This window comes from Euwallacea similis, chromosome 37, assembly GCF_039881205.1.
Source record: "Euwallacea similis isolate ESF13 chromosome 37, ESF131.1, whole genome shotgun sequence".
NCBI classification, from domain to species: domain Eukaryota; kingdom Metazoa; phylum Arthropoda; class Insecta; order Coleoptera; family Curculionidae; genus Euwallacea; species Euwallacea similis.
In genome coordinates this window covers 786,724-807,820 of record NC_089645.1, presented here as the reverse complement: position 1 = coordinate 807,820, position 21,097 = coordinate 786,724, and the positions used below count along the sequence as shown (strand labels likewise).

The 21,097-nt window shown below is 35.3% G+C and overlaps 5 protein-coding genes across 6 annotated transcripts; 3 read left to right on the top strand and 2 right to left on the bottom strand.

Moving 5' to 3' along the window:
* Positions 1-3,158: 3,158 nt before the first annotated feature.
* Positions 3,159-5,220, bottom strand: LOC136418804 (sugar transporter SWEET1-like). Its single transcript, XM_066405019.1, has 5 exons — positions 5,071-5,220; positions 4,037-4,235; positions 3,696-3,978; positions 3,517-3,636; positions 3,159-3,460 (listed from the first exon to the last, which is right to left on the bottom strand). Exons 2-5 carry the CDS (start codon positions 4,204-4,206, stop codon positions 3,338-3,340), a joined length of 696 nt encoding a protein of 231 aa, XP_066261116.1. The 5' UTR covers positions 4,207-4,235; positions 5,071-5,220; the 3' UTR covers positions 3,159-3,337.
* Positions 5,221-5,568: 348 nt separating this feature from the next.
* On the top strand, positions 5,569-7,312 carry CSN5 (COP9 signalosome subunit 5). The gene is made up of 5 exons (XM_066404953.1): positions 5,569-5,869; positions 6,158-6,392; positions 6,446-6,640; positions 6,691-6,958; positions 7,022-7,312. Exons 1-5 carry the CDS (start codon positions 5,703-5,705, stop codon positions 7,213-7,215), a joined length of 1,059 nt encoding a protein of 352 aa, XP_066261050.1. The 5' UTR covers positions 5,569-5,702; the 3' UTR covers positions 7,216-7,312.
* A 335-nt stretch (positions 7,313-7,647) lies between these two features.
* Positions 7,648-11,657, bottom strand: LOC136418764 (transmembrane protein 65). Of its 2 annotated transcripts, XM_066404954.1 has the most exons (5): positions 11,188-11,657; positions 10,077-10,202; positions 8,848-8,889; positions 8,636-8,703; positions 7,651-8,571 (listed from the first exon to the last, which is right to left on the bottom strand). In XM_066404954.1, the coding sequence occupies exons 1-5, from the start codon at positions 11,498-11,500 to the stop codon at positions 8,263-8,265; spliced, it is 858 nt and encodes a 285-aa protein (XP_066261051.1). In that variant the 5' UTR covers positions 11,501-11,657; the 3' UTR covers positions 7,651-8,262. The 2 variants fall into 2 exon arrangements, with proteins under 2 accessions (XP_066261052.1, XP_066261051.1); XM_066404955.1 differs by lacking the exon at positions 10,077-10,202 and having other exon boundaries at positions 7,648-8,571.
* A 487-nt stretch (positions 11,658-12,144) lies between these two features.
* Positions 12,145-14,854, top strand: Sec61alpha (SEC61 translocon subunit alpha). The gene is made up of 5 exons (XM_066404947.1): positions 12,145-12,339; positions 12,483-12,550; positions 12,791-12,856; positions 13,083-13,293; positions 13,400-14,854. Exons 1-5 carry the CDS (start codon positions 12,333-12,335, stop codon positions 14,476-14,478), a joined length of 1,431 nt encoding a protein of 476 aa, XP_066261044.1. The 5' UTR covers positions 12,145-12,332; the 3' UTR covers positions 14,479-14,854.
* A 669-nt stretch (positions 14,855-15,523) lies between these two features.
* LOC136418756 (glycine dehydrogenase (decarboxylating), mitochondrial) lies at positions 15,524-21,061 on the top strand. The gene is made up of 6 exons (XM_066404930.1): positions 15,524-15,817; positions 16,028-16,106; positions 17,410-17,576; positions 17,629-17,834; positions 17,890-18,041; positions 18,103-21,061. Exons 1-6 carry the CDS (start codon positions 15,626-15,628, stop codon positions 20,277-20,279), a joined length of 2,973 nt encoding a protein of 990 aa, XP_066261027.1. The 5' UTR covers positions 15,524-15,625; the 3' UTR covers positions 20,280-21,061.
* The last annotated feature ends 36 nt before the right edge of the window (positions 21,062-21,097 follow it).

The following is a 21,097-nucleotide window of genomic DNA, read 5'->3' as shown; positions in this document are numbered from 1 at the left end:
CTTATAATGCTTTAAGACAGTTATATGCAAAAATGCGTTTTATCGAGTTTTTGTGAGTTTTATTTTAATTTATTTGTACAAAATAACACTGCAGTAATTGTTCAAAATGTCATCCTTGAACTTGAACGCACTTGTATAAACGATGCACATGGTTTCGGCGGACTTTGCTAAAAATGTGTTAATCATTTCCAACGATTTCAAATGCCGCAATAATTCATGCACTCAGGTCTTGCTTTGTTTCCACTGGCGTTTCATAAACCAGAGACTGTCTCCACAGAAATAAATCTGAAGGTGTTAAATCGGGTGACCTAGGGGACCACGGAACTGAACCACCTCTGCCAATCCGATATTGTGCGAACTGACTAAGTTCAAGGTCAACATTTTGAACAATTACTGTAGTGTTAATTTGTACAAACAAATTACAATAAAAATTACTAAAACTAGATAAAACACATTTTTTACTTTCTTAAAGCATCACAAAGCCTCAATGTCTCAGGGAGACATTTCCGGCCATGAGTTCGTATACGTAAATTTATTCTATTGCTGCTCTGAGTAATTCCTAGAAGTTTGATCCCATAGTCTTGAATTACCCTGTACATGTTATTATTTAAAACATGTTCTAGCGTAAGACGCAAATTATTAACCTTCTGTTAACTTTAACACCAAGCTCGTTTCCATGAAGACCAGAAATCAGACTAATACGTGCATAGACTCCATTTCAACGTTTCTGCGAAAGTTAGACTGCAGTTAAAGTTGATATCACATTAGTAAATTAGTCATAAAGCCTCTTCTTGTTACTTCGTTAGCGGTATTCGGGTATTAGAAAGCGATCCATTAAAAGCGGTTTCATCAAGAAGGTACATTAATTTAATAATTATAAGTCTCGAAAAGCAATGTCTAAATTAGCTTGATTTCGTTTCAATAAAAGAAAACTATTTAATTTGATTTAGGCGAATTCCTTGTTGAGCGTTCTTTGAATTATTATTATTTTTTAAGTATTTGCAGTGTGAATAGATTTGGTATATGATGGACGGAAGGAGCATTTGACCCATCGAAGCGAAACAGAACAAAACCTACCGGCAACACAGCTCTATTCATGGTGTACGATGGATGGAACACTATGCAGCATACCATACTCTTGGCATATACCATGAATGGAGCCAAATTTATATTCGATAGTTCTGATGTACAGCTGTAGCTCATTTCATATAAAAATCAATAAAGATTTTTTGGCCTTTGGGACAAATGCTCGTTGCTCCCTTTATGTGGCCGCATTGCGCTCAACTTTTGGTCAAACACTAAAGCGAGGACGTCTGTAATAAAGAAATCAGCAATCCCCCAGATTCGTTTCAGATAAAAAATTAATGAAAGTCCAGCTGCTGGGAATATTTTGTCGCGGTCTGACCAAATGGAGACTATAAATTCGTGATGATAGCCAAGCCCAAAGTGCTGTAAATTTAATTAAATCCACACAATGAATTTTTCAAATGGAAATAATTGAATTTTTGTAACCGTAACCCGGAAACCAACTGTGAGAAGAATTTTTGGGTCCATGCAGATCGATTAGGTTTCAATAAGAGAGAAGTCACATTAAGACTAAACAAACGTGTCCAGATATGTGCTATTGATTCCTCCAATAAAATATTAATGTTGGACAACGTTTCAAGACAAGCCGTTACATGAAAACTAAAGGAACCCAATAATCAAGTTTTTAAAAATGTGGAGCACAAACAACCATGTCAATAATTTATTGAATAAATGACTATGAGTGCGAGTTTAGCACAGTGATGAAGCCCAGAATAATTCTAAGTAAAACCCACTAACAAGGTCAAGTTTACGAATAAAAGAGGTACCAGCTATTAAACCATAGTCACTTGATATCAACCCAAACCTGGAGGCATGAATTTACCGAAACAAATTATTTTATATACCACCTTGCCATCTCATTTCACTACCTAACCAACCAGTTACCAGCAACACCTCGCCGAGAAATGTGTATAAAGAAGCAAGGTACCATTTAGTAATTCATTATTCAGGGATTTTCGTCCGGCCTTTCACAATACTTACAAGCACCCATCAGTGGATACATCAATTATTTAAAAATGAAATTGTGTCTGCAAATTTTAACGTGCGGTCTAATGCTGGGATATTTAGTGAGTGCTGACCGAACGGCGAGTTGCCAAAGAGTGCCAGTTAACAACGATAGAGTTCAAGGCGAATGTTGCGTCTTCGTTAAAGAAAGACCGAAGGATTTACGGGAAGAGCTGCTGGGATTGTTAGATTCGAAACTACCTTCGCATATGTTTCTGCAGAACAAAGCCCACTTTGCTGAAGACGCTAAAAAAACAATTATTGGTTCAATGTCCCTTCATAATGAAGAAGTGCAGCATATAATTGACAAACAACCGATTTTAATAATAGAACATAACCGTAAGAACCACGAAGGCCCGTCTCGAGACGAAGAGGGCCACCATCACCACCACGAACACATCCATTCTCAGGAAAATTCAAAAAAGTCTAATTCAGCACCTTTAAAGAGTTTTAAAGGAATAGAAGAGCAGATGCGTGCAACTGAATCGAACGATGGTGGTGAAATGATCAGTGTAACGACAGAAACAGGATCAACAGCAGTACACAACACAACCGGAAATATCACCGTAGGAAAAACGGTCCTGGATAACAGAAATGCTATTGACGTACCTATTGTGGAGTGTCCCGCAGGACAAGCTAGGGATCCCAGTGGGAGGTGTGTGTCGGAGTTTATTTAGATTGTACATATTTTTGTTTGTAAAATGTTTTAAATGTACCGAATTAAAATGCATTTACTACATGATATATTCAAATCGTTTTATTTGAATATATCATAATAGGTACCTAGTCCACTAGATATCCGGAGTTTCTGCGCGAACCTTCAAAATAGTTCGAAATTTACTGGTTTTTGAAAAACGTTTGTGTTTTTTTAAAAACCATGATTTTTCAAAATGCCTGGAGGCTCAATTGTCCTTAGTCCCAGATTTAAAACGGATTTTTTGCCTATTTTTGAAAGTTTCTAGAAATTTTAAAGAGCTTACTGAAATTTTCGATCTTCTCACTGCTTCACAAGTAGGATCTACAGGGTGGTGCCAATTTGAGGTTCATCATTGGAATCTCGGAATTACAAATTAACGAATCAATATATTACGCTAACGATTTATATACACAATTGTATACAATAAATAAATTTAGGTATATAATAAATCATTTTATTATAATATTATTGTCACTATTAGGTACTTCTCATGAATCAAGAATGACCTGGAATGAAAAATCACTGATTAAAAGTTGGCACGCACACTTACTATTGCTCTTTTTTCACGCTTTTAATTTTCTTATTTTGACCTTGTGATGGCTCAGGCTTAGGGTACTTAATTATCAGAGCAAGTTGTACTACACATAAGACACAACCTATCACATTTTGAACCTAAAAACAAATACAACTATTACAAGCCAATTTAAAACAAAATTCTTAGTACATACAATCATGAAACCATTTTGTAAAATGATGCCATAGAGGAGCCACAAGAATGTCACAATAGCCCCCATCAGGGTGATGGGAAGTGGAATGGATGATGCGTCCTTATCTGCTATTATTTGTTTCTAGAAAAAATCATTTAGTTAATAATGCATTAACAAATAGGGGTTATAGAACTGCTTACAACTCCTCCCAAGGGTGCTCCCAGAAGAGCCAACATAAGTATAGTCAAAATAAGGCCAAACCTGAACTCCAGGTTTTTGGGGTTCTCTAGTTCTGTGTACCCCAGCAAAATTGCTAATACTCCAATGCCCATGGAGATTGGCTTATATATCTCTTCATACTTGTCTTCAGCGAATTTATAAAAAAATATTGAGTAAATTATGTTCAACACTATGGCTACCACATTGACTTTTATCATTGCAGGGTCGTTTAATAGGAGGCCATACTTGAGCATCAGTATAGCACTAAAACATTAAAATATATTAAGGTTAATTACCTCGTAGAAATAGGTTGGAAACTTACATAGTAACACCACCAATAAATGGCATAGAACTAATATCCTTAGATGTACCTTTTCTATAAATATCCCGGCAAACAAATGATCCAGAAAAGAATTGGGCTATTGTTACATAACTAGCAACTTCACCAACAATTTCCTTGTACGGCTGTAAAATGTAAGAAATGGCCTCCATGTCTTCCCAGATTTATTTTACTTCAAATACTAAAAAAGTAATGGTTATTGTATCAGATAGGATATTTAAACAATTGTTTGTTATTAGTTTTAATTTGCAATGGGAAAACAAGGTCGTATATGTGGGTTAACTAAAAAGTATCTTTGAATAATGCTAATTTATTACAGAATATATAGCCTAAGGGGAGGTTAATGAATATTCATGAAGTAATCCCGATAATTGATCAATAATCACAATAATACCTGTATGCCTTTTTATTGGGGGGCAGGGACATGATTAAGATATAGATATTATGCTTTCTACTACCTTAGGACCAGTTTATTGTGTTTACTTATTTATAAACATTTTGGGCCAGACTTAAAATTGCACCATGTGATTTATTGTTGCGTGTTGTGCTCTTATACAGGAAATACTAATAAAAGTGATATTTAGTTTATTCAACATGTTAGGGAGTCAGGTTCAACAACTGCAGACGAGAAAAGAGGCTCATCCAAAGAACCAGAGCTGTTTTAATGATTATGTATTTTAGTTTATCATTTATGGGTATATTAAAATTGATTTAGTATATCTGAATGGGTGTACTTATTAAAACTGATTAAAATACTTGATATTGATATACATGTAAGTATGTGCCACATATACAGAACTTATTAAATTTCATCTAAGAAAAAGCACTATTGTAACTAGATTGTTAATAACAATGACTGTTAGGTAAATTTTGTATTTTGTTAAAATAAATATTGTTTTTCGAATTGAGGACTGTCTGCCAATAGAATATTATGCACGAACGATAAAATTATGTTGAGCAATGTATGCAAAAGATTATAAAATAAATTATGAATATAATAACTCTATTTTACTTACTCAGCTTAATTATATAACTAATTAATAAGTTATTAACACCGTTAAATAACAATTTTGGAGATATTAACGGTTAATATTTTAATAATTAAACTTTAAAAATCGCGACAGAAAACATCATTTTTGATTTTGGTTCAAGTTTGGCACTTTCGGCAGTTGTTTTTGGAGGTTAAGAACCTTTTGACTTTAGCTGGAATGATCATTGCATCGCAAGTATGGTTGATTAAGGAAATGCGCTCCACCTGCACCAACCAGTTAAGTTCTCTCATCCCAAGCATGTATTTCGTAAATTTTTATCCGAAGCATTGTGAGAGGAATTAAGAGACAAAAACTAAAACAAATTTATGCACTAAATGAGCTTCAACATGACAGTCTTGGCGTGCGAGTGTAGTGTTAAGGTGGGGTATGGCTGCATTTGCGAAAACGCCTTGTCTGTAAGGAATTTGAAAAGGGTAATGAAATAATACTTGACAGTGACAGACGACAGTGAAATAATGAATAAGTTATTTTGATTTTAATTTCGGTATTTGGTCTGATTTTGGTGTTTGGTGTTGCTACAAAGTATTTTTGCATAATAAATTTAATTTCTGATTTCTGTTTAATAGTAATATTTCCAGTCAATTCCCTTCTTGAAAATGTCCAAGCCGAGCACGTCCAGTAGTGGTGATACTCACTTACAAGTTGCTCAAAAAACTTGGGAATTGTCTAATAATATGGAAGTAGTAAATTCAGTTGATGAAATTTACAAATATGACAAAAAACAGCAACAGGACATTTTGGCTGCTAAACCTTGGGAAAAAGAGTAAGTGTAATTCTTAAAATAATTGTTGCATAGAAGTTTTGATAAAATTAAACAGCAACTTAAGGATAGGTTACTGAGGCATTTTTGTATACTAAAATACTCCAGAATTGTCCCAATAAGTTTCTCTTAGAAGCGCGTTAAAATACTTCTGAATACCCTAGAAATATTTCAAAATAGCTGAAAAAACCATGAGCTGTGCAATGAAAAACCTCAACAAAGTTCATAATTTCTGATCATATTTACCAGTCACTTGCAATATGTAATTCTAACATATTTCTTTGATTTCAGTCCTCATTTTTTCAAAGACATAAAAATATCAGCTTTAGCTCTTTTAAAAATGGTAATGCATGCCAGATCAGGGGGTACCTTGGAAGTTATGGGCCTTATTTTGGGAAAAGTTGATGGTAACACAATGTTTGTTATGGATTCTTTTGCTCTGCCTGTAGAAGGAACTGAAACCAGAGTGAATGCACAAGCTCAAGCATATGAGTATATGAGTTCTTATATTGAAGCTGCCAAAATGGTATATCCATGAATATTTTCTTTAAAATCATATTAAGACAAAATTTGTTTTAGGTTGATAGGCAGGAAAATGCCATTGGTTGGTATCACAGTCATCCAGGATATGGTTGCTGGTTGTCTGGTATAGATGTTAGTACCCAAATGCTCAATCAAAACTTTCAAGAGCCATTTGTGGCTATAGTTATTGATCCAGTTCGAACCATTTCTGCTGGCAAAGTTTGCTTGGGAGCTTTCAGAACCTATCCTAAGGTATTTACATTTTATAGTGAGTACAAGTTAGGAGAATAAATAAGCTTTAGGGGTACAAACCTGCTAATGAAGAACCATCTGAATACCAAACAATACCCTTAAATAAGATAGAAGACTTTGGTGTGCACTGCAAACAATACTATTCCTTAGAAGTCTCATACTTCAAGTCAACGCTGGATAGGAGGCTTCTAGATTCCTTGTGGAATAAATATTGGGTGAATACTCTTAGTTCTTCCAGCTTGCTAACTAATGCAGATTACACTACTGGACAAATTTTTGATTTATCTGAAAAACTGGAGCAGTCTGAGGCAGCAATAGGTAAGTCAATAGGTTGAATTAACATTTCAAAATTTAATCTTCTGAATATTTGTTTTTGATTAGGACGTGGAGGGTTTATAGTAGGTGCTACTGATCCCACGGAAAAAAGAACTGAAGATAAATTACTGAAAGCTACAAAAGATAGCTGTAAAACGACAATTGAAATCATACATGGATTAATGGCACAAATGATTAAAGACAGGTTATTTAACAGCGTCACTCCTGGACGGGCTTGTACTCCAGAAAATACGACTTAAAGCCTCCTTACTAATAAATTGTGATTTTTTGCTTTATTATTGATAATTTCTTGTATTATGATAATAATTTTCTGGCTTAAATATATTATTATATCTATGTCTTTGGTGATTATGTTGATATTAAGTTACCTATATAATAATTCTTCATGTTCGACATCGGTGGAGAAATCAAGACCCTTCAGTATAGTAGCACCAAGCCTTTTGACAATAATACAGATAGTAAAGTGGGTAGATTGCAATTAATCCTTAAGTGGTCCTGTTGTGACATAAGTATGGGTATATTTTGCCAATACATCGTGGGTATATACTGTATTGGTAAAATCATTCATTTAATTTTTCCGTAGATATTCTGACAGGGAACATAATTCAACAAAGTTTTTTGTTATCTACATCTTTCTATTTACTGATTCTTTAATAAGAATGAAGGGATGATCAAATAGCATCGACGGGTTTTTGATAAGATTCTACCGTATTTCACATAAACAATTTCCGTTTTTGAAAACTATACATATACATAGATGCTTCATTTTGATTTAAAATATCTTATTTATATTATTGACAGATTTAAATAATGATTATCAGTGTATAATATTAAGTTATTACTTCGAACAAGCAAGAAAGAACATATATTTCGTTCATCGTTCACTATTCCTCATAATAGAAAGCAAGAAATAAATATATTGTACTACATTTGTCAGCATTATATGGCACTAAAACCGCTTCAGATTAGAGTATGAAAGCAGATACTTGAATAACACTAATCTGAATCATACACTTAACTAACAATTCATGACTTTTTTCTCTAATTGCTATGGCTTAAAAGAGGAACTTTTTTTCCACGCGCAACATTAGTTTTACTAGAATTTCTAGTTATTAATTTAAAAAATAACAGTAAATAACAAGGGCTCATTACCCAATAATAGCTTTCTACACTAAATTTTGTAAATAGACTATAATAAATAAAACATAAATTAACTAAACGTAAGCTAAGTATGTTGTTCCCCAATAAAAATAAGGATACATAGTTATTTTGTTTATAGTAATTACTTAAGCCGCTTCCTCTTCCTTTTCCTTATCATCTTCTTTATTTTTTTTAAAAAAAAGCGGACACATCCCCAACAAACAACCCAATGTAACACCTAATACTCGTCCAGCGTTGGCCGCGTTTCTTGAGCAGCTCATGTCCATTTGCATGGGGGAGAGTTTTGGGGGGCTGAAACCAATTCTGTTGGCCAACCGTTCAACGTAGAAAGCGGTGCCTATTCCCAAAATATCGGAAAGGGTGTTACCCAGTGCTGCTGCTGCCATTGTTGTTAAACAGAAGTAGGATCCGAGGTACAAATCAATGTAATCGCCCTACATTTTGTGTCGTTGTAATGTCACCCAATGGATTTCCAAGTGAGTAGTTCTATATACTTACGAATATCAGCATAAAGAAGTTATCCAAAAATCCAAATCCAATGAAAGGAATCGAATTGGCAATGGAAACTGTAATCATTAAAGTCCTCTAGTCAATAATTATGTGTAAAATGACTAATAAAGGTATAGATGACCAATTTTTTTCAAAGAACATAATAAATACTATTACGTTTTATATTAAAGTCATCAAAAACAATATCAGTAGGAACTTACTGTCAATCAGATTTTTTCTTGTGGGTTTTGGTACGGACTCGGCTGAAAAAAATACAAAATATAACGAACGAGTCAGTACTTAAGATTTTGGGTGATTGAGAAGGAATGCAAAATTGCCGAAGGATTTCAAATGATTGTGACGGTAAGCAAATGTTTGACTATTTAGTGAAAAGAATAATGGGAAAAAGTTTATGGAGAACTTAACTGTTTGAAAACAAAGTACTGTCAGAGTTATGTTAATAGGAAATGTTTTTCTTATATTCATGCCAGGAAATATATATGTAATCATTATATAAAAAGCGTAGATACATAATACAGCCTTTTTTTTTAAACCGGTGCATTATTTCATTTGAGAACAAATCCTTCAACAATAAACAATACAATATTACCAATCTGAGTTGCAATCTTGATAAAATAATCTTTATAAATTAATTCTAATATAAACAACTCTAAGGACTTTCACAAGACTATAAGCATCATGCAAATTTGGAGCAGTGCACAATTAAGCTAAGTAATTAATGAAAATATAAGCGTTAGGATACCTACCTAATATAGTGCCAATCCGCGTTTGAATTTTTAACTTGTTTTGTTTGTAAATATACGTACGTGTAAATATCTGTTGCATAAATAAATAAGTAAAAACAATTTAAATACAGGAATTCGCATAAAATAAATTTCTTACTTTTTCTGCAGTGTGTCCAAGATATGGTCGTTTAGTATAGGATAGTGACTTGTAGAACAATACATTGTGCATACACTTTTAGAGATATGGCCTCTGTTAATGGAACACCTTGTACATTTTCAATGCATCAAAGTACCACCTTTTTAACAATAAACTTAGCTGGTTTAAAGAATAATTGAAAAAAATTTCCATGCTAAACAGATTTTGGACACCCTGTAAAAAAATTAAATATAAACTTCAGTTAAAAGAATGACGCAGAAGTGTTGACAATTTTAGCAATAAAAAGTTTTTTCAGTGATTTATAGTGCAATTTATTCTAGTTATCTTTGTGGACTCTTAATTACATGAATTCCCATTATTATTGGTAATTACCTACTACTTGAAACAGTGAATTAAGAAATAGCTATGAAAATGTTATTTTAAGGAACACATACAGAACAATCATATTTTCATCTTTTTAAGTAAAAAATCCAAAGTGAGAATCTAATTTATCTTTATGTGAGAAACCCAATCCCTAAACCATGAAAAGTCGCTTACATTGACCTACCAAATTTGTTTTTTAACCAGTCCTCAGGAAAAGCACAGTATGTCCCAGTTGGATCGACATCACCCAACCTAGGCAGCTTAGCAGGCCTGCCAAATTTACTTCTCCATCTTGATGCAGCTAGCTGACCTTTAAATTAGTTGCTAAGATGTAATAAAATAAAAATTGTAAATAAAAAATAAAGCAGTTGTTAGGAAAACAAAACAATAAAATAAACAAGAAAAACGTGATGTTCCTGGTGACTAATAATATGTAAGTATGTTGACAATAGGTTGGCAGTATGCACAGTACTTACGTATAGCCTGACAATTGTGGTCTATATATCTGTATATAATACTGTTAGGATTTCAACCAAATTGCATCATCAAAGGCAAACCTTATAGGTTCTTTTAGATGTGTTACACAAAAATTAATAATTTTTTCCTTTTTTATAGTAATTTAAATTTGATTGAGATGATACCTTTTGTAAAAAGTTTATGACTGTTTAAATTTGGATTTTGATTGAGATGTGCAACTCATATCTGTCTATGGATGAGTAAGATCTGTCAAAATCTAGACTGAAGTATGAATAGACCTTAAGCTAATGAGTGTATTTACAAAATACAGTTACAATGAACAAACAGGCAAATTAATACACACAATAAAGCACATCTATGTAACATTGATTATTTGAACAGCAAATTGTAGTATACATACTAGAATTATCTTCATGTAACTGATTCAGTATGTTTCCCAATTTTGTGATCAACTAATCCATTGTACCTAATATTTAAAGATGTGTCCACACAAAAGCAACAAGAGGCTACATTTGCCTTTTAGAAATATTTCTAGAAATTCTTCAATGTAGGTTGTTTTTTTAAAATAAATAACTTGTTTCTTCAGTCTAAAAACTCCTCAACAAAGTCTAGACTTCTTTTGAGATGTTTTACTTGACAATTTTTTTAATACTTAATATCACTTCTGTGAGGATGAGTCTTAATACTTACTCAATGTTATGATACTTAAATATTACCCAATTTCTTTTACTACAGATATTTTCTCATGGATTATACAGAGACATGATTCTGTTTTAAAAGAATTCAGGATTGTTTACATTTCACTTGAAAATAATTACCTTCATATTCATCTTTGACTAACTTAGATTTATATTCGTGAAGTGCGGAAGTTAGGAAGTCCCTTTCCTCATCATTAAGCCTGAGGACAAGTTCCTGTGCTTGCAGTTTCGATAGTCCTTGGGTCATACTTGTTGTTTCAGCATGTCCTGCAGTTCCTGACACCAGTGAGGTAATTTGAAGGTTCCTTTTACTTATGAAACAGCCTTGTTTTGAATCAGTTATTAATTTAGTCCCTGGAGTGTTGCAGTAGCATTTAAAAGTTCTTTTGCACAAAATATGTATAGAACGATTGTTAATGTTTCTCAAAGACATTGTACTATGGACTGTAAGGATAAGGACGGCTTCGTAATTTTCAATAAGTGCAGTAACTCTATATTGGAGGAAAACTGGTGAACACAACTGGATTTAAACTTAAAAATAAAAATGTGTTAATTATTATTTTAGTAATTAGATATATATTGTTAGTTTAATGTTTTGATCGGCAATGACAGGTGACAATATGACTTTGACAAGCCTATGATTAACAGATTCTACTCCAAAGGGTGCACCAGCTACACTTTCAGTAGAGACTCTCAGATCTACAGTTTTTATTGCCATTTGTTTCGCAATTTTAAAATTTGTTCAACTACGATGTCTTTGAACGTCTTCACAGTCAGACCGCAGTGGTCTTGAAAACGAAATTTGATCCCTCAAAGAAATTTTAAATTTGGCGCCTTTTACAATTGGATACCATAGAAGACCAATAATAGCAACACTTGTAGAAAGAGGGTGGATGTGAAATTCTTAAATTGTGAGATTCCTGACGAAGACAAGTGTACTATTTGTCACATTTGCCGCGATCTCTTCAGATAAGCGTAATCTCAGATGAAATATGCCTTGGGATAGACAACCAAATATACACATCCCGTTGTCAGTTGTCGCACTTTCCCCGTCTCGTCATCCGTCTTACAGCCAACATCATCAGTCACGTGGTACGCTTTCTTGCTACGTGTTCGGCGAGTGGGCCAAAATTCTTTCAAAGTACCGTATAATTCGAAGGCAAAAGTCTGTCTTTCGGCTTGGAAGTTGAAGTACCTACAAAACCATCAGCATCGAATTGAATTGTAGTTTCTTTAGGATTCTCCTGTTTTGAAGGCCCATCAAAATGGGGAGTAAGTATATTTTCCTCTGAATTTGTTTGTTTCTCAGCCATTTAACCTAACATCCAGGAATCCTTAAATTTTAGAAAATTTTCGTTGCCTACGTGGTAGGGCACATGTGACCAAATTTTCTAACATTTAATTTATTTTTACAGTCAAATTTCTAGAGGTGATCAAGCCCTTTTGCAGTATTCTGCCTGAAATAGCAAAACCAGAAAGGAAGGTGAGTCTCTCTGTTAAACAAGAATAGTTTAGTCCTCATTTACACTCAGGCTGTTTTCTGTATAAAGTACTGACATACTTTCCCATATTCTATTAATTCAAGATCTCTTTGATTTGGAGATATAAACCAACAAATGTTTCACCTTTATTTGAAGATTTTCATTCAAAATTTTGGAAACAGCTGTTTGAGCTTTTTACTCTCATTCAATTTGAGTTATCTTCAATATTCTCTAATTTTCAGATTCAATTTAGAGAGAAAGTACTATGGACTGCAATAACCCTCTTCATCTTTTTAGTTTGTTGTCAGGTAAGTTTCGAATTGCACATTATAGCACTTAAGAATTACCTCTTGTAAAATACTTATTTAGGCATTAAGTAAGCAGATAAGGATCTTGGACATTTACCAGGATAAGTGCATTTTCCTATGTTTTCAGGCAAAATTCTCAAATAACATCTGACTGTAATATTATGTTTCTCTTATTTTCATTTGGGATTTATTTAATGTGTTATTAATGTTAAATATTTGTTTTTAGATTCCTCTCTTTGGAATCATGAGTTCAGATTCAGCAGATCCTTTCTATTGGATCCGTGTCATTCTTGCATCAAATAGAGGCACTCTTATGGAACTTGGTATCTCACCTATTGTCACATCAGGTCTCATCATGCAACTGCTTGCAGGAGCAAAAATTATTGAAGTTGGTGATACTCCAAAGGATCGAGCTCTGTTTAATGGTGCTCAAAAACGTAAGCAGCATTTTGTTTCTATTTCTTTTATGGCAATTAAGCTAGTTCAAATATTTTCTAAATGTACATTCATAGTTCTGTTACTAACTTAAGCTTATTCTTCCAGTTTTCGGCATGGTAATCACCGTCGGTCAAGCCATTGTCTACGTAATGACTGGAATGTATGGAGACCCCGCTGAAATTGGAGCTGGTGTTTGCCTATTGATTATTATTCAGTTATTTGTTGCCGGCCTTATCGTTCTATTGCTCGATGAACTGCTGCAAAAAGGATATGGTTTAGGTTCCGGAATTTCCCTCTTCATTGCAACTAATATTTGTGAAACTATCATCTGGAAGGCCTTCTCACCTGCCACTGTTAATACGGGAAGGGGCACCGAATTCGAAGGAGCTGTTATCGCCTTGTTCCATTTGCTTACCACTCGTCAGGACAAAATTAGGGCTCTTCGTGAAGCTTTCTATCGTCAAAACTTGCCCAATCTCATGAATTTGTTAGCGACAGTGTTGGTCTTTGCCGTGGTAATATACTTCCAAGGATTCCGGGTTGATTTGCCTATTAAAAGTGCCAGATACCGTGGACAGTACTCCAGCTACCCCATCAAACTCTTCTACACGTCCAACATTCCCATCATACTTCAGTCCGCCTTAGTGTCCAACTTGTATGTAATTTCCCAAATGTTGGCTGTCAAATTCCAAGGAAATATTCTTATAAACTTGCTAGGAGTGTGGGCAGATGTTGGAGGCGGTGGTCCGGCCAGATCTTACCCCATCGGAGGGTTGTGCTATTATTTGTCCCCACCAGAGAGCGTGAGCCATATACTTGAAGATCCGATCCACGCTCTCTTATACATTGTTTTCATGTTGGGATCCTGTGCCTTTTTCTCAAAAACGTGGATTGAAGTATCTGGAAGCTCTGCCAAAGACGTTGCCAAGCAATTGAAGGAGCAACAAATGGTTATGAGAGGGCATAGGGACAACTCAATGATTCACGAACTCAACAGGTACATTCCCACTGCCGCGGCGTTTGGAGGGCTCTGTATCGGGGCCCTTTCGGTCCTGGCCGATTTCATGGGCGCCATCGGTTCGGGAACCGGTATTCTTCTGGCTGTAACTATTATTTATCAGTACTTTGAGATATTTGTTAAAGAACAAAGCGAGATGGGAGGCATGGGAGCTCTCCTGTTTTAGTTTGCTGACTGAACTCAGAGTTAAGTGTAAAGATGGGGATGTGTTAGTACACTTTACGAGTGTAAAGTCTGTGTGCAAGTTTAGTCGTAATATGCAATAGGTTCGGTTTAATGTAATATACGTACATTGTAAGAGTGCAGTCGCTCCTGTGTCAGTACAAGTTTTTTTGTACTGCTAGATTTACATGTTTGTTGGAAGGGCGATGGAGAACCCTCAAATATATATTCATTGTATATTTACATGATTTGCGTTTGGTATATTTTTACATCATTTTTACATGTCATTACCCATTTTTATTTGGTTGTGTGCCCACGCACTTTATTTTTTTGTTTATAAGAGGTAATTTATTAAATAAACTTAATGACAATTTTCCATATAGTGGTGCGTTTTTTAATCTAAACAAAGCCCTTGTGCCCTTCTATAATTTGATCCTCTTCTGGTTGTTTCATCAATGTTTACATTTGATTAGTCAATCTCAAAATGGGTTTATTTATAACGGATGTAATTCATAAAGTCATTGGTACACTCATGAATTGCGTAATGATTAGCAAGGTAAGGATTCAAATTGGTTTTTGGTTAATAAATCCCCCTTTTCTTTTAGAGCTGATTTCCTGTGGGTTACTCTTTAGTTCCGAAGGTCCTGGTTTATACCTGCGTCTTATGTACCTACATACTATATTATATTGCATTAATGAAGTACCCATTTAAATTAAGTAAAATATTTATTTGTGTGCTTGTCAGTGTTAAGCACAAGCATTTGCCTGACATTCACTCAAGCGAAAGGGTTCGAAGGACAAAATCAAAAATAAATAACACAAAGGAGAGCATAATTGAACAATCATCTTGAAGGGAGATAAGTATAAAGCACCCTGTTTCTTTTCCCGTATTATATCGATTGTTTACCTCCTCACGAATAAGTTAGTGACGAACCACAATTTCTTTCACATTACGATAATTTTAAGTTGCAATTGCTCATTTTTGCTTTATCTTATTTGTTGCCCTTTAACCTCACGCAGATAGCGACTTAAGGCACATTTCTTTTCGGTCACAAATTACAATTCAATTTGGAAGTATTACACGCTCTAGTCGATTTTAAATTTTAATTTTCCGCGATTCTTTCTGAGTACTTTTCGCTGGTTTTCACACAATGAATAGATTTGTTGTAAATTCTTTGAAGAGATTTAATCATTCCAGAATTTGGGTAAAATATGCTAGATCTTTCAGCTCAGCCGCTAAGCCTGAAGGACCATTGTTCCTTCATAAAGACGAATTTCCCAGTCGGCACATTGGACCTAGGGATAGTGATATTATTGTTATGTTAGATACTATTGGATACAAGGTTAGTATATGCATTGAGTATATAAAGGGAAACTAATAGGATAATGTCTATGCATTAATTTGACTTAATTGCTTATTTTGATGGCTCAGATTGTCACAATCGTCACCGTTTTTAGGCGTCTTAATGGTTTTAGATTTTTAAAAAATAAAATTATTATTGATTTTGTTGTTAGAAGAATGTTTGATTATATTGTAGTAACTTTAATTTTAGTCGTTAGATCAACTGACCGAGCAAGCTGTGCCCAAGAATATCAGCTTAAATAAAGCCTTGGACATCGAGGAACCTCTTGGTAAGTGGGTATCTACCCTTCGAATTATATGAAATTATAGTCAACCTTTCAGATGTTATTTTATGCAGATAGTGATTATTATTGTGACATATACAAGGTGTAACATTTCATCATGAAGATATTTCAGGGAGCGATAGTATTCTGCAAAATAATTAAAAAATGGTAATATATTCATGGTCAAAAACGCACCGTTTTCAATATACAGGGTGGCAAAGTTTGACACTTTTGATAATTTTGTTTTCGTTGAGGTTTATTTTTATTTTAAGAAAGTTGATTAAATGTATCCAATTGCTTCAGATAGTTGATAATTGAGCCAGATGATTATTTGTTTCCTTTTTTTACATTCTTAATTTGCATCGATAGATATTTTTGCAAATTCTACGACGACGGTAAAAGATACGAAAATACTGCAAGGGATAAAAAAGCTAAAAAATTGAAGAGATAATTTAAATTTGGTATCATAATTCATACAGGATGTTCCAATAAAAAGATACAAATCATAAAATAGTATATGAGCCAAAAAGCCATAACACACTGTATATGGTTACCCACGATTTTGATATTTTGTTGTAGGGGGTTTTAAAGAAAATAGGTGTACGCAATTTAAAAAATTTAACTCAAGCTATACGTGACAAAAACGCAAAATTTGAGAAAAAATGTGAAACTTTGCCACCCTGTATATCGAAAATGGTGCACTTTTAACCATGAGTTTATTAGCATTGTTTTATTATTTTACAGAGTACCATCGCCCTCTGGAATACCTCCATGATGACATGTTACATCCTGTATAAATTTCTTGTGCAGATTATTGTTTTTGTGAAAATTTGAAAATGATACGTGCGATATGTGAGTTTATTTTATAACGTTTTCTTGACCTGTCTGGATCTTTTTTAAAGTGAAGAATTCGCAACACTCTATATACTTTAATATATTTTATATTCATAGCCATATCTTTCTGAGAATATATTTTTTTTTGGTTCTGATAACAGTCCATGGGGGTCCACAGATAAACTCAACTAACATTAATAGGTTTATTTATTGAAATATATGTTTACTCCAAATTCACGAAAGTTACACAATAATGAAGAATAACTATCAGGAAGCAGCGAGCTTGTTTTCATGCTTATTTTGAATGAAGAGATAATTTTCAAAAATTTAGAGGAAAATTCGATTTTTGAATTTTTTTATGCAAAAACCTCTATACATTCGGGATTCAATAGTAAAGTATTTCAGGTTTAATCCCTGGTAAAATCACGATTTTTCGCTTTTTTTGGGAGCGTGTTTTTGCGAGTATCTTTTTCAGGGGAATACGACCTCATTAATCGAATAAGGACAATAGCTGAACGAAACAAAATATGGAGATCCTACATCGGAATGGGTTATCACAACTGTTGCGTACCTCATACCATCATGAGAAACATTTTCGAGAACCCTGGGTGGACGACCCAATACACCCCTTATCAACCAGAGGTCCGAGTTAACCGCGAGGTTCATTTTATTTTACCAAATGAATTACCTTTAGGTCGCGCAAGGCCGTTTGGAAGGTCTTCTTAATTACCAGACCATGGTATCCGAGCTCACAGGGTTGGAAGTAGCCAACGCTTCTCTGCTAGACGAAGGTACTGCTGCAGCTGAAGCTTTGTCTTTGTGCTTCAGACACAATAAAAGAAGGAAAATGCTTGTTTCTGACAAGTTACATCCTCAGACCATTTCTGTTGTTCAAACCAGGCAAGTGAATTAACTGGTAAAAAGATACATTTTTTGTTACTGAAGTACTTTCCAGGCTGAGTTCTTTAGGCCTAGAAGTTCAAGTAGTTGATGTTTTTAAGTCAGATTTCTCGAATCGTGACATTGCAGGCGTCTTATTCCAGTATCCAGACACTGAAGGAAACGTTCAGGATTTTAGCTCAGTTGCCGAAGAGGCACATTCAAATGGTAGTTGTGAACCTTTAATTCATTAATTCTTTAGTATTGCACTTTCTTTATTGAATCAAAGGTACTTTGGTCTGCTGCGCAACAGACCTCCTCAGCCTGACTCTCTTGAGACCTCCCAGTGAATTCGGTGCAGATATCGCTTTGGGTACTTCGCAAAGACTGGGGGTACCTTTAGGGTATGGAGGGCCACATGCAGGGTTCTTTGCTTGTAACCAGTCATTGGTGAGGTTAATGCCTGGAAGAATGATTGGAGTGACTCGAGATGCTGCCGGTCGTGATGGGTATCGTTTGGCCCTGCAGACTAGGGAACAACATATTAGGAGGGATAAGGCTACCAGCAACATCTGTACTGCTCAAGCCCTGCTAGCCAACATGTCTGCAATGTTCGCAGTTTATCACGGACCCCAAGGGCTTAAGGACATTGCCACGAAAATTCATCATTCAGCGTTGGTGCTCCATTTGGGTCTACAGAGGTCCGGAAGTGTTCTATCAAATGAATATTTCTTTGATACTTTACGAGTGCAACCGGCAATGTCATTGGAGCTGATTCGTAATCGAGCTGAAGAGAAGACTATAAATTTGAGGTATTATGAGGACGGATGGGTGGGCATTGCCCTTGATGAGACTGTAGGACCTAATGACATTAATGATCTTTTCTATGTGCTTGGCACCTCTCAGCAGTTCGATGATTTGGTGGATGACCCACAAGTGCGCTCAAAAGCTATTTATCGAAGTGAATTTAAGCGAACATCATCATTCCTCACTCATCCCGTCTTTAACTCTCACCACTCAGAGACGAGAATAGTCAGATACATGAAAGTTCTGGAGAATAAAGACATTTCTCTAGTGCACTCGATGATACCACTAGGGTCGTGTACCATGAAATTGAACTCTACAACGGAGATGATGCCTTGCTCATTCAAACATTTCACGGACATTCATCCCTTTGCCCCCCTGGATCAATCTTTAGGCTACCATCAACTTTTCGCTGAATTAGAGAAGGATTTGTGTGCAATTACTGGCTATGATAAAATTAGTTTCCAGCCGAATAGTGGAGCCCAAGGTGAGTATGCAGGCTTAAGAGCCATTCAGTGCTACCACGAGGCTAGGGGAGAAAAACATAGAGATGTTTGCTTAATCCCTGTTAGTGCGCATGGAACTAACCCGGCCAGCGCTCAAATGGCCGGCATGCGCGTGGAGGCTGTTAGAGTGAAAATTGATGGGACTATTGATGTAGAAGACCTCAAGGCAAAAGCGGAGAAATTCAAGGATCGGCTCTCTTGTATGATGATCACCTACCCTTCTACCAATGGAGTTTTCGAAGATACTGTGGCAGAGGTTTGTGAAATAACTCATAAAAACGGTGGACAGGTCTACTTAGATGGGGCCAATATGAACGCCCAAGTGGGCCTCTGCAGACCTGGAGACTATGGCAGTGATGTCTCGCACTTAAATTTGCACAAGACCTTTTGCATTCCTCATGGAGGGGGTGGACCGGGGATGGGTCCTATTGGTGTTAAATCTCATCTGGCCCCCTTCCTACCTGGCCACCCAGTGGTTAACCCCTTAGGAGCCAATTCTCCTTCGTACGGAGTGGTCAGTGCTGCTCCCTTCGGTTCCAGCGCCATCCTTCCAATCTCTTGGGCTTACATCAAGATGATGGGCCCTAGGGGGCTGAGAAAAGCCACGCAGGTGGCAATATTGAATGCTAATTACATGTCCAAGGTTCTCGAGCCCTATTACCCCACTTTATTCAAGAGCGCTAGCTCAGGGCTTGTTGCCCATGAGTTCATTATTGATATAAGAGAGTTCAAAAAGACTGCCAACATTGAAGCTGCGGATATAGCTAAACGTTTGATGGACTACAGTTTTCATGCTCCAACTATGTCCTGGCCGGTAGCAGGTACTCTAATGGTAGAGCCCACGGAATCGGAAGACAAACAGGAATTAGACAGATTTTGTGAAGCCTTAATATCGATCCGCCAAGAGATTAGTGATATTGAAGAGGGGAAAATGGACATTCGGGTGAATCCGCTGAAAATGGCTCCCCATACCCAGGAACAGGTTATAAGCAACACTTGGGAGAGGCCCTATACAAGGGAACAGGCAGCTTTTCCAGCTCCCTTTGTCAAGCCCGAGTTGAAAGTTTGGCCTACAGTGGCGAGAATCGATGATATTTATGGGGATAAGCATTTGGTGTGTACGTGTCCGCCTATTTTGGATGAGTATAATTATTAAAAAACAATTCAGGTTATGACTTTAAATTTGAACTTTGTGAGGTATTATGCAAATTACCGGAAATTCAATAAAAATATACTTAAGGAGTCAGGTTTATAAGCCGGACGTCTATTAACTTTAGAGTTAATCCTCACCCATTTTAAGGGACCTTTATAAGCCTCCCTTAGTGATTTATTGAGCGGTGAGATTAGTGTGAATGTACGGTTGGGATAGGGATGTCCATAATATTATTAAGAATCGATTGATGATGTTTTGGATTTAAAAAGTTAAATCGATTCAATTCGATAATTGGGTTAATTTGGATTTTCAGAATGAAATACAAGGCGTCCGAAGGTTTCTTTCTTTGTAGCTCTCAAAGTATTATGGGTTCAAAAAAGTTTTAATTCCTCACGGTTTATCACTAAAAAATACGATTTTCTTTGAAAAAGGTCGCATTGTATTTGTTGTTAATTATTTTTTAACTTATAAATTAATCATTTTTAAAATAAAATAAACATTAACAATATAACGCACTCCTTTATTGTTTGAAAGATTTTAATATAATTATAACTAAGTAAGTAGGTATTTAGTAAGTTATTATTGGAAAATATAGCATTCAGTTACGTTCCTACATTTTTATTAAGTAGGTATCTACATTAGATATTCAAGAACAGTAAAATACATTGGACTGGCACGGCGGTTATCTTTAAATCATCTGACTTGATTTTTAGCATTCCAAAAAATACCATAGACATACACAGACCAGGTAACTTGTAACATATTTTAGTTTTCTTTCTAGAAAACTACCCCTTTTACTTTAAAATCGGTCAAGGGTTATA